General features: G+C 42.2%; 2 protein-coding genes across 3 annotated transcripts in view; one reads left to right on the top strand and one right to left on the bottom strand.

Annotated features, from left to right (window-relative positions):
- The window catches only part of ift70 (intraflagellar transport 70), an 18,833-nt gene extending 16,643 nt beyond the window's left edge, over positions 1-2,190 (top strand). Inside the window, exons 19-20 of one of the 2 annotated variants that reach the window (XM_080904749.1) lie at positions 883-1,012; positions 1,667-2,190. In XM_080904749.1, coding sequence (XP_080760875.1) covers positions 883-1,012; positions 1,667-1,803 — 267 coding nt within the window. In that variant the 3' untranslated portion in view covers positions 1,804-2,190. The remainder of the gene's footprint in view (positions 1-882; positions 1,013-1,666) is intronic. The other variant, XM_080904750.1, reaches the window with a different exon arrangement.
- cUnh16orf89 (chromosome Un C16orf89 homolog) lies at positions 2,014-12,139 on the bottom strand. The gene is made up of 8 exons (XM_080904751.1): positions 11,547-12,139; positions 9,563-9,715; positions 8,872-9,022; positions 8,464-8,581; positions 7,703-7,862; positions 6,997-7,101; positions 4,763-4,852; positions 2,014-3,585 (listed from the first exon to the last, which is right to left on the bottom strand). Exons 1-8 carry the CDS (start codon positions 11,725-11,727, stop codon positions 3,482-3,484), a joined length of 1,062 nt encoding a protein of 353 aa, XP_080760877.1. The 5' UTR covers positions 11,728-12,139; the 3' UTR covers positions 2,014-3,481.

Genomic DNA, 12,139 nt, shown 5'->3' with positions numbered 1-12,139 from the left:
ACAATGCAAGCCTTTAATGGCTGTGATGGAAAAACACAGCCACAGTGAGGATGCTTGGTGGCCCAGGCCCAAACCAGCCCCACCAGCTGCAGGAGCAGCAGGAGGCACAGGAACAAACAAGCTTCATGGAGTGTTCTTTAATATGCTTAACACCCGGACAGTCTTCTTCACTTCCATGTCCACGTTCATGCTTATAGATTAGAGACTCATGCATGTAGTTTTAGATTAAGACTTAAAAAGAGAACCATGCACATGGACAGTTTTATCAAAAGCAGTCTGAACATTTCATCCTTCACGGTTTAGTTTTATTCATAAATCTGCAGTTTCTGTGCAATCTGACTCCACTTACAGCTCGTTGTACAGTCTGATGAAATCTAATCATGCTTTAGCTTAATTTAATATTAAATGCAGGTAATCCCACTTGCAGTGTTCGGACTTTGTGTCCAAGGATTAAAAAATATCTGAACAACAAATACAGTCCTGCAGGAGCACCTTCTCCAAGGCCGAGCTGCTCTTTTTGGGAACCTTTTGATCCCGTTTGGTCACAACATCAGCGGAGTCCAGCTGCAGCTGAGTCCACTAAAATCCAGCTGAGAACACACGCCATCATCCTGAGCCTGTCATCCCCTCCAACAATCACCATCCAGTCGCATCCACAGTGAAAGCAGCGAGCACGACAGGAATGTGAAACCTGGCGAGATGCACGCCCATCACACAAGCTTCTCGTCTCTGGTTGCTTCAGATCATTTTATACAGGAAACCGGCCTGCGTGGTTAAACTGTCACGACGACAGCTTACAATGTTCACAAAACAAATCCTGCTGGCAGGCGCTGAGGCGTTCAGTCTGGTTATATGTTGTTAATCTGTTCTGTTTGTGTGTAGCTGGGGACGGACACATGGTTCTACGCCAAGCGCTGTTTCCTGTCCCTGCTGGAGAACATGTCCAAACACATGGTCATGCTGAGGGACACCGTGGTACAGGAGTGCATTCAGTTCCTGGAGCACTGCGAGGGTGAGCAGCCGTCACAAACACGCCTGCAGAAATATCTCGAGAACACACCGGTGTGACGACACGATTAATGGGATTACTCTGTTTCTTCAGATTAAAATGTTCGTGTACGGGTCCCAGTTTTTAGTGATTGTTAACGTTTTGGTGATAGTGTAGTATCTTTAGTCTCTTCACACAGTTGGAAACCGCTGTAAGAGACACTGACCACAGCTTCAGTCCCCTTCAGCTCTGAGAAACCAACATGGTGGCAACTTAAACAGCTAATGTTGATGCTTAGAGTTATGATAAGTCCAGAAGTCAGAAACCAGTGAACACTGACGTGTGTTCGATTCAGCCACCTGCTGATATGAGCCTCTGAAGCTCATCCAAACACACTTTTTGAAGTTTTGTCCAGTGAATTATCAGGAAACGGATCAAACATTCAGGGTGTTACTGCCTGTTTCTGGTCCTCTGCGTCACAGATATTTAACTGCACATTATTCAAACTGTGATCGATCCATCACAGTCACGCTGGGACTTTAGGTTGTTTAGCTGGAGTGTAAAATTGTTTGCAGTGTTTCCATTTTAAATGTTCTTGCTGATGCCTCCTGTACTGCGGTAAAAAGTCATTTTGTACTCCGAATGCTCTGACCGACTGTTTTCTTTGCTTTCCTGCAGTTTATGGGAAGGAGGTGCCGGCCATCATCGAGCAGCCTCTGGAGGAGGTCCGCATTCACATCGGCAAGAACACCGTCACCTACGAGGCTCGGCTTCTCAAGGCCCTGTTCTACGAGGTGATTGGCTGGAACAAGTGACATCACAAAGGTGTTACCGGCTGAGTTAGGACAGTTTAATAAGTTCCACAGAAACTCGGTTTAAAGACGGTCAGCACACAGTGACGTGTTTCTGTGGAGCTTTCGTCCGGCTTCTCTGCGCTGGGACACTTCTGGCTGAAGGACGTGATCTCAGTGAGCAGATCTGATATAATCACATTGCTGCATTTATCATCACTATGAACACAACGGTTTGTAGAACAGACTTTAGTTTTATTGGTTATGTTTATTTCACTAACATAAACATACATGATGATAGTAATGTAAGTTTATCTCCATGCATTCGGTTCATGCAGATCCTCTGCAGCCGCTGCTCCCGACTCTGTTTGTCGATTAAATACGTGTGAAAAACAATACGATTTAAAGTAAATAAAGATATTTTTAGAACTTAACTCAAGGTTTTCACCAGGAAAACAACCTGGGTGGATTCTGATGTTTTTTTCAAAGTAAATGTAAATATGTGTTTTAAATAGAGATGCTCCAATCAGCGTCTTTAGCTTCATATAAACTTTAAAAATCATCGAATCGTTAAAAATCAAAGATCGTCGAGTCTCTGACCACATCACGCTGTGTCCTCTGTGTTTTTCTCACTGTGGTGTTCACACAAAGGTGACCCCACCCCCCTCCAAGTCCAGCTGATCTCTTGTTCACTCATTGCAACTACAAATTTCTCCTAAAGAGGCTACATCAAAGAAAAAACACTGTTTTGTGGACACAGTGTCGCTGATACACAGGGGTTAGAGTGGGATTGGGCTGGTGGGGGGTGGGTATATTTCCTGGGTCTTTACCGTACAATATAAAGCGCCTCGAGGTGACTCTTGTTGTGATTTGGCCCTATAAATTTATATATATATAAAACTGAATTGAATTAATTTATACTTTTGTATAAAAACTCTTAGCTGTGCATTTTCACTTCTCAAAGCTGAAAACATCGGGACCAGCTCTGCCCTCGTCACCATTACAGCTCAGTGTGGGACTTCAGCACTGTAACTTTCATACAGCACTTTCTGTGGACTCCTGTAGTGATGGCTAAATGCTAAAGTATTAAGATTCCAGTCTTATTGTGAGCATGAACTCTGACACGAATGGAAGGATTGAAGGCTCAGAGTGTGCATGCAGCCGTGTGTCACCGTCTGATTGGTTGAGGTGGGAGCAGCTGGAAACAAAGCCGAGCTGCAATAAAAATGAACTCTTAATATTAAAAGCTGCCGATCAAATGTAATCACTCATTAACTGGAGGTGGGCTTTCAGGATCGCCGTGGCCCACTTTAACCCCTGGAGCCAGAAAAAATCTCGTGATGACCTCGAAAAGTCGAATTAATCCAAGTCTCATCCTCCAAAACGCTCATTTACATTTTACCACGGTCCTACTTATTGGGTACGCCATCCTTTTTTACGGTTGGAGCATCACTACTTTCAAACATCTTGTTTAGGTTTGATAATAATAATGATAAAAAAAATCAGCTTTATTGTTATAGTAACAAAACATGACTGAAAATAAAGCTTTAGCTTCCACATCCCAGCTTTGCATTAGGCGTTTTCATCATGTTAACACTACGTTCTTAAAGCGACATGTGGTGTGGAGAGTCTGCCTCGTTTCGCCGATGACGAAAGTCTCTACCTGATGATCTACAGTGTTTTTTTCTCGTGAGAACGCCCCTCAGGAGAGCGGCCTCTTTGTAATGTCCTGCTCTGTCAGGTAGTAGTTCAGGAATCCTCCCAGAGCACCGACCGCCACCGCCGTCATGTGACTGGAACAGCCGTCTGGCAGATGAAAGCAAACAGAGTTTATCAGACAATAACAAAAACCTCAAATCAGATGAAGTACTTAAGGTGGTAAAGACTGTTCATGCCAGCTTCACACATAACAAGAAATTATCAGCATATGAGCTCCAGCAGCTCTGCATCCAACTGCATTTTTAATGTGACCTCCGCTGGCTTCACAACACCAGCGTTCTTCAGATTTCCTCCAAACCTACAAACGTAACAACAAGCTTCTTTAGCCACAGTGGCTGAAGATCAGCTGATGTGATTGTTACGATCTTGTCATGCTTCTGGGTCATTTGATCCAGCTCTGAGTTTATTGGGTTTTTGTGATTCCTGAGATGTTATGATTGAGTTTTCTATCATTCAGTATTGAGTTCAGTCCTTTCCATGTCACTGAGTTATTGGTCATTTCTGGTCTGTTAGGTCCCTTTTGTGCCTTTGTCGTCGTGTCTCCTGTGAGAATCTGTCTTGTCGTCTGTGTTTGTGTTTCGGTGTCTCGCTCCCTCAACCTCTGTGTATGTCTTAGTCGGGTCATTGTTTTGCGTCTCCCTTCTGTGTCCACACGTTCCCCTCCTTGTGTTTCCACAGCCACTCATGTCTGTCCATGTGTGTTCTCCCCAGCCTGTCTTGTCTCTCTCTCCCTCCATGTCTCGCCTCTGTAACTGTTTGTGTCTCATCCAGTTGTCTCTCCAGTCTGTCTTGGTCCCGTGTGCTTTCCTTCCTCCCGGCTCCTGTATCATGCTGCGTGTTTTAGTCTGTGTCTTAGTGTGTTTCCTGTTTTATTTTGACAGTCTGCCATCCTGTGTTCAGTGTGTTTGCTTCCTCCCTGTCTCGTCACGCCTAATTCGTCCCAGCTGTGTTCCCCGTGTGTTTCTGCTTTTCCTAATCACCCTCGTGTGTGTGTGTGGGTGTGTGCGCATATATGTTGTGTCAGGTTCCTCTTGTCCCTTGTCCAGTTGTCCACGTCCAGGTTCTTAGTTTCATTTTTGTGATTCATTAGTCTACCTAGTTTAGTTCTATCTCCATTCGCCATTTGCTTCTGTTTTTGTGCAGCCTATGAATAAAGCAGCTCGTTTTTTGTTAAGCCTGCATTTGGGACCGCCTCATCATCACTTCCCACATTCTGCAGCTGCAGACCGTGACAGATCCTCAGCTGAGAAAAATGTAAACGGACCTGGAAGTATCTTCTCCCTCCTCTTCACTCTCCTGTGAGGCTGCAGCTGTTCCAGCAGCTCGTCTCCAATGATCTGTGAGATGATGCTCTCTGAGGAGAACAACAGAGAATGAACTGCCCATCCATCCGTTCACAATCTCTGCCCAGAAATAAGTAATTTAATACAGATAAATACAGATAATTGATTCTTGTGTAATCCACATCAGTAATTAGGAGATTTTTTTTGTTTAAAACTAATTGCTTTCAAAATACATCAAATGGGTTAATACATCAGTACAGTGCATATAAAAAGTCTGTTCCATGGCTGATTTTATTATTTATTGTATTCAAATAGATATTTAAATCTATTTATTATATATCTTACTACAGGATCCAAAACATGAACATTGTAGGAATGCAATAATAATTGTGACGAAAAGCTCCCAAAAACCTCAAATTTTCTGAACAGCCCAAAGATTTTCCATCCCTCTAGTTAAATTGTAACTCGGGTGATTTAGTGTCGACGACATTTGTTGTTGAAATTATGTTCTTCAAGGAAGTTTCAGGCTCGTAACCTGTTTCCATTATACATCCTGCCTTTGGCCAACATAAAGAATTCCCAAAGTTTAAAATGCTACAACTTAACTGAAGAATTTCATGTTGTAAACTACTCTGCATGGCTTTCAATTTTTTTATCCGGTTGTTCAGTCTGACGTCACTAGCCGTGTCTGGGTCTAAACTCCGCTGCAGGTCCATATATCAAACGATCACTGTGGCATTACTGAGAGTTGAAAAACTGTCTAAAGTCTTTCATCTTTAATAAAATGATCAGCCTTCTCCTCTACCAGGTGTAACAATTGAGTTTAACATCCAGTCATCCATGAAAACGGAATTTATGACATTTAACGGAGTTAGAAGTTAGCAGGGAGTTAGCTCGCTAGCTTCTATCTAAATACAATATAGCATGTCCTGACTGCGGGGTTTTGGAAACAAATTCAAACGTACAGCTCTGCTATCACTTCCAGCATAAATGAAGACAGAAAACTAAACAGCAGGGACGTTTGTAGGGTTACTGAAGTTGGGCTAGCTGGTATATAATGATGTGCTACGTGACCGCTAGCGACACAGCTATGTTAGCATAATATAAACAAGCTAACTTTTTTTCCACTCGATAAAAGTTAATGTGAGTGTTCTCGGTGGTCAGGAACAAATGTAATCGCATGGCAGGATGCTGTAAAAGGACCAAACTTCAGCCAGGAGAACAACTGAGATAATCCATCCACAATACGAGGTTAGTCATTCATATACTGCTGCATGGGCTGGGCTGTAGTTACATCGTAAGGTTTTAAAAACTGAGCTTAAATAAATGATTAGCGGTAATAAAAGCCGAGGGAGGTCAACAGTGGTCGCTGACTGTTTTAGGAGCTTTTTGAGATCAAATAGAAGAAAATACAAAACATTAAACATGTTAACAACACAAAAGCCATATTAAACGCAGACTACTTTAGACCCGGAAGTAGGATTCGTCGCGTCATCACTGAACAACCGGATTAGCGTGTATGTGCAGATATAGAACTTTGGCAGCGATTTGAGATGGAAGGACTCTTAATCACTACTCTCATTATCATTGTTTCTACTCAAAAGTTAAAAATTGAAGTAAAAAGTGATTTAATGGTTCAGGGCAGCTGATGTTAAATATGGTGTTCCTCAAGGAAGTATTCTAGGTCCTCTTCAGTTTTTATTATCCACACACAGACACCCCTTGGGCAGCATTATTATTCACCAGCATCCCTGACGACTACTTCAAACATTTATTCTTATTAAAAGTTTTCACAATAAATGAGCAGAAAATTCTGTTTGCAGTCTTTGTTTGCTGGTCTGTCCAAAGAAATCAAGAAATAAATCATGAAAAGTTTAGAAACTGTAGGTAAATTATAACAATATTTCTGAAGTGTCTTCTATAACAAATTACTGCACTTCCTCAAAAGTTTTCTCAAGAAATCTGCAGGTAATTCAGATCCCGTGCAGATTTTTCACTGACATAACGTCAGACAGAGATCTGATCGCCACGTTACTTGTACGAATGCTCTTTGTGTTTTATTTGCCTAACACATAAAAACCTGCATATTCTTGCATCAGTGGCCATCTTTGTTTCATTAAGACCTCTAAAATACACTGTTGCTATATTTATGAGGTTTGACATATTTGGTATTTTTGACTAAGAACATATATTTTAGCAGGTTTGTGATACTCACTGTCTCTCCCAAAGCAGCCCACCTCCTCGTCCTGCAGCCTCAGAATGTGCTGCAGCCAGTCGGCTTTGTGGAAGTCGGAGAATCCAGACAATCCACAAATCAGGACTGCCAACATAGAGAGGAAACTCAGAAACTAATTTATTTGCAGTTCAGACATTTTTACAGTTGACTGCTCATCCAAATTCCCCCCTGTACACTTTTCAATTTAATCTAAAACAAAAATTAAATTAAAAGTCTTAAAAAGTCCTAAAACAAGAAAAAACTTTCTTTGTTACATGAATTCTCTGAAGGCGAGCCTCAATGTCTCCTGAAAAGTCAGGACTCAACATTAAAATCCCCAAATTCTACAACCAACACTCTGAATTTTGTTGAAATTCAGATTTTGTTGTGATCTCTTTTATTCCATAATTTTCTTTTATATTGAAATGGTGATGTAGTCATCAAAAAAAGTAAACGTTTTTAGTTTATCTCATTCAAAAGGACACATCAGTATTTGACAATATGGTTTTCCCATTCCAGTCAATCATTTTTATGAGTTTATCCTTACTTTTATCATAATTAGTGGTTTATATTTATAAATTAATTCATTTTCAAGCTTTTTTGCATGAAAATATTAAAATATGAGTAAGAACATTTTTTTAAAATATGGGAATTCATTTTGCATCAAACCGGAATAACACCGGATCAGGAAAATGTTGACACTCACTGTTTTCGATGAAGATGTCGACCATCTGTTCGCTCAGACCGTCTTTGATGTCCTGGTTGGTCTTCATCATGTTGGAGCAGAAGATCCTCTGGTAGTTCTGTTCAGTCATGTTTGCTCTGGATGCTCGTGTGTCACCTTTCAGCAGATTAGTGCAGCCTTTCTGAAATGGAAATACCAACGAGTCAAACTGTGAAGCTCATAAATTCCCCTCGTACTGAAATCATGGTCCTCGCTACTTTAATCAAATATTTCTAACAGTAGTTTTGCCACCTGTGGTGTTCCCCAAGGCTCTGTCTTTGGCTCTGTACTGTTCTCACTTTAAGACAGCTTTTTATTGATTGGCTGCACATTATAAACAGAATGTCTTGGAGAGCGGGTGGGTGGGGCTTCTGTGCTCACAGCTTTTAGAGCAGCCTACAGCCTGAGCTTTTGGCTCAGTATTTTACTGGGAAAAACATACAAATGTAAAGACTCTTAATGAAAATTGTTAATGAAAATGTAATGAGTCTTACCAGGAAGTAAAATATTAAAAATTCAGCTTGGGCAGAGATAGGCAGCATTAATCTGGTATTTTGAGTTAAACCGGAGGTTCTGGGCCGATATGCAAACTCCACACAGGAGGCTCATATCTGGTTTCGAGCCTCTTTCTGTGAGGCTTCCTAAAATAAGGTTGTTTCTTTCTCCAAAATGCTTGTTAGTGTTACACACATCTGTGGGTCTTTGAGTGGTTTTACGTGTTGTTTCCATCTTTGTTTGCTCACCATTTTTCCAATCATGAAGTAGAGAAGCTGGTGGGACAGAGAGTAGTGTGGACACCCAAAACGAGTCATGGTGTCCCGGCAGGGCTTGGTGACGATGCACGGCGTCCCGTTCATCTTCCTGTCCGAACACACACACACACGACTCGGGCAGGTGAGTGTCCTCACCTCAGCTAACAGGTATTGTTACCTTCATACATAATTACACAGTAGTGAAAAACAATCCAAACTACTGACAGTTACAATGAGATAAAGAACTTTCTTTTTAGTGTAAATCAGCATTTTTAAAGTTAAAAAACAGGCTGCGGTCGGTGAATAATTTGCACAGTCCAACAATCCAAATGTAGGGGAACCAGCACAGTAAAGAGCCTCTGAAGCCGGACTCTTTGGGGTGTTGGTGTGGGTTCCTACCAGGTTCCCAGCAGCAGGGTCAGACATTTGTCACTGAGCTGCTCATCGTAACACTCAGTGGTCATGGTGGAGGGATAAACCAGGCTGGGATCTGTGGTGTACCATTCCTGAGGAATCAGCCAGAAACTCCACGACAACAGGGGCTCGAACTCTTGAGAGGAGGATGCAAGAAACGCACAAGTGTTAAAGTCTGCTAGGATCTCAACAAACCTCACCTCCACGTCTGTGCAACACCTGCCTGCTCATTTCTCTCAAGTCAGATATTTAAATTATATAATTAAACCTTAATCAATACGTCGTGATGATTAAAAACATAATTAAATACAAATTTAACTCAAAAACAGCCCCTATAAGTTCAAACAGTCTTTAAATAAGCTCCTCCTTTTTCAGGAAACACCTACAGAAGACGTCACAGCAGTGAAACTGAAATTTGTCTCTCAGCTTTCTGACTGTTGTCTGTTCTTGATGTTGTGTTCACTGACCTGTAGTGTTTCAGTGTCACTGTGAAGAACAGATTTGTAACATCACTGACACTTTTACCTTCATAAATATAAGGTGTGATAATAAAAAATACATATCTGAGACTGCCCTGAGCCTTTTCATAAAAACCATAACAGCTCCAAGAATTAACCACTAAATGGATCAGCACTGTACCTGCAGACTTTTGGGACACGGAGTCTGAAAGTCTCACCTCTGTAGTATTTTGGGTCGTCCTGTTCCAGTGCAGCGTTCGCCTTCTCCACACTTTGGTCGAGACGTCTGACCAGAGCGACGGCGGTGGTTCTCTGAGCCCAGCTGACCGGGTCGGTGTGAGGCCACGTCCGGACCGCCTCCTTCAGCTCAGCTGAGACACAAAAACAGGAAGAAAGAGTTCATTCGTAAAATAAAAGGATGTAAGTAAACTTGCTTTATGGTTTTAATTTCCTCTGCCTGTTTCCTCCTGTGGATGGACCCTCTTTCGGTTTACTTCCTGTTTTATTTTGAAAGGTAGGCCCTTAGTTGGTTTTCTGATCTGTTACTTTCTTCCTTTGTTCTTTTTCGTGCCCTCGCTTTTGTCTTTGTGTTTTCCCTCTTTTGGCTTACTTCCTGTTTTATTTCAAAGGTGAGCTCTTCAGTGTTTTTACTTCAGCCTCAGTCACACAGACCTGCAGACCAGCCAGCAGCCTTCTGGTCTCGATATTACCTGACCGGCTGGCTCTAGGTGAAGTCAGCTGCATATGCAAAGAGGTCAGCTGCACAGAAAGCCTCTGTGTGACTGCTTTGGTTGCCAACAGGTTTGCAGGTGTATCTCCTGAGTGGCATCATGTCTGTCTCTCTAAATCTGGAGCAGGCTGAGTTTGTAAATGCCGACTTACATCCACCGAGGTCTTCAAGGTCAGCTTCATGAATGATTGGTAGAAAATTGACAAAAAGCCTTATAACTTAACTGTGATTCTCACAAGGCTGCTGTGTATTGTCAACATACAGAAAATATAAAGGTTCAAATTACGTCACTTCACGGACACGGTCTGTGTCTAAAATGAGAAAAGCAGGCAGATGGTGAATACTGAGCTGTTACTTTCTGCTGTTTTCTGTTTCATAAACAGCAGAGCAGCTGTTGCACATCTGCATTTATGAGGAAAGATAATAAAGCATGAAGATGATCTCTGCTGGGCAAACAGAGCTCTGTGTGCAAACACGGCCTCACATTAAAGTCAGTTCGTTTTCCTGGTGAGAAAACAAACCACGGCAGAAACTATTTAGCCAAATGTGGCGGCGCAGCTTCAGTCAGTGTTGTGTCATTTAGTGAACTGTAATCTGCATCTTTTTAACAATGTTACACATGGAAGACCCTGACTCGTCTGCAGACACTTGCGGACTGTTCGCCGAGCGGTGGTGAGACCTGAAAACAGTGTGACGCAAAACAAAGACTGTTTGTCTTCAAAGTTGCTGAAACCAACAAGATTTAAATGTTTGTCACTGTGGAGCGGAGTAAAATATCAGAGCCACCACTCAGGCCGTCACACGCTTCCTTTTTATTTGTCCTTAGAGCATCAAACGTTCACATTAAAAACATGTTACGTGACCTGTGAGCGACTTTACAGTTTAATGCTGCACAGATTGCTGCCCCTCAGCAGGCACCTAGAAGCTGGCCAATCAGAATATTAAATGCCGTGCAGAAAATACTGGCCATCATTTTATCCTCTGTGCTCTGAATACACATGATCCCACTTTAGCTCTTTAAGAAGCTACGGCCACAAAATCAACGTTTTTTGGGGGGGGATACACTTTTTATTCTGGAAATGTTCATCATTTGTTTTTGGACAGAAGGGGTTAAAACAATAGATTTACTTTATTTTTAGATTACTTTGGGGTTTTCATTGTCATAAAATCAAATGTCAGAGCAGTAGCTGTACTGGCAGCGCTGTACTTTACTGTATTTTACTATAAAATAAAACAGATCAGTGAAAAGTCTGAGAGTGAAGCAGAAAATGTGTCACTTTCAGGCACTGCGAGACAAAAACCTCTGAGTCGACACTGAGGTTAAAAGCATTTCACTTTAAAAGCTTTCGCATATTTGTATAACCTGTTCGATCTGCACCTGCATCTCAAATCAGTGAGTTTCACCAAAACAAGCAAACCATAAACAGCTGTTATTCTCCAGATGTTTTCCTGCAGCTGGTAAACAGTCCTACCCTGCAGTATGACGAACCCCACCACTCCGTCCAGGTTGATGTGCTCATGCTGCCGCTCCAGGAAGGACACTCCGCGGGAGAGGCTGCTCAGGATGTCATCGATCACCTCCGCCCGAGAGCCGCACACTGCGGCAAACAGAGCCAGCGCTGCGGCCAGCCGGAGCACCGAAACCCGCATCATCCGGTCTGAGGTCCGGGACAGCTTCAGTCTAGCAGGGAGACCGAGAGAGGCGGAGGAGGACAGCCTGTCTCCGCTTTAACACGGGGGGAGGAAAGTCAAGGGCTCAGCATGGGGGAGGAAATATCCATGACGTCAGAGGGGCTCACGAAATGACATTTTATTTTTACTGCGTTTAATTTGAATTAATATTAGAATAAAAATAATACACCAAGAAAAGCTCACCTTACCTCCTAAGAGGATTTAAAGTGATGTGCAGTGAAACCATTTACACGTTTATTTAACCGAAACCAAAAAACAAAATTACATTTTAAAAAAGTCAGTTAGTGGCCTGAAAGCTGCAACGCATGGAAGACAAAAGCTGTTCAAAAAGTGGAAAATGTACACAGAATTAATATCATATTTCCTTGCAGTT

Source organism: Rhamphochromis sp. 'chilingali' (genome assembly GCF_963969265.1).
Source record: "Rhamphochromis sp. 'chilingali' genome assembly, chromosome: 15".
Classification (NCBI taxonomy): Eukaryota; Metazoa; Chordata; class Actinopteri; order Cichliformes; family Cichlidae; genus Rhamphochromis; species Rhamphochromis sp. 'chilingali'.
This window is presented reverse-complemented; position numbering and strand designations above follow the sequence as displayed.

Excerpts from the sequence above, each read along its gene's own strand:
- cUnh16orf89 (XM_080904751.1), bottom strand. The coding sequence starts at position 11,727 with ATGATGCGGGTTTCGGTGCTCCGGCTGGCCGCAGCGCTGGCTCTGTTT. Across the intron at positions 9,023-9,562 it reads CGACCCAAAATACTACAGAG|AGTTCGAGCCCCTGTTGTCG; the intron begins GTGAGACTTTCA and ends CCTCCTCTCAAG. Across the intron at positions 8,582-8,871 it reads ACCCTGCTGCTGGGAACCTG|GAAGATGAACGGGACGCCGT; the intron begins GTAGGAACCCAC and ends GTGTTCGGACAG.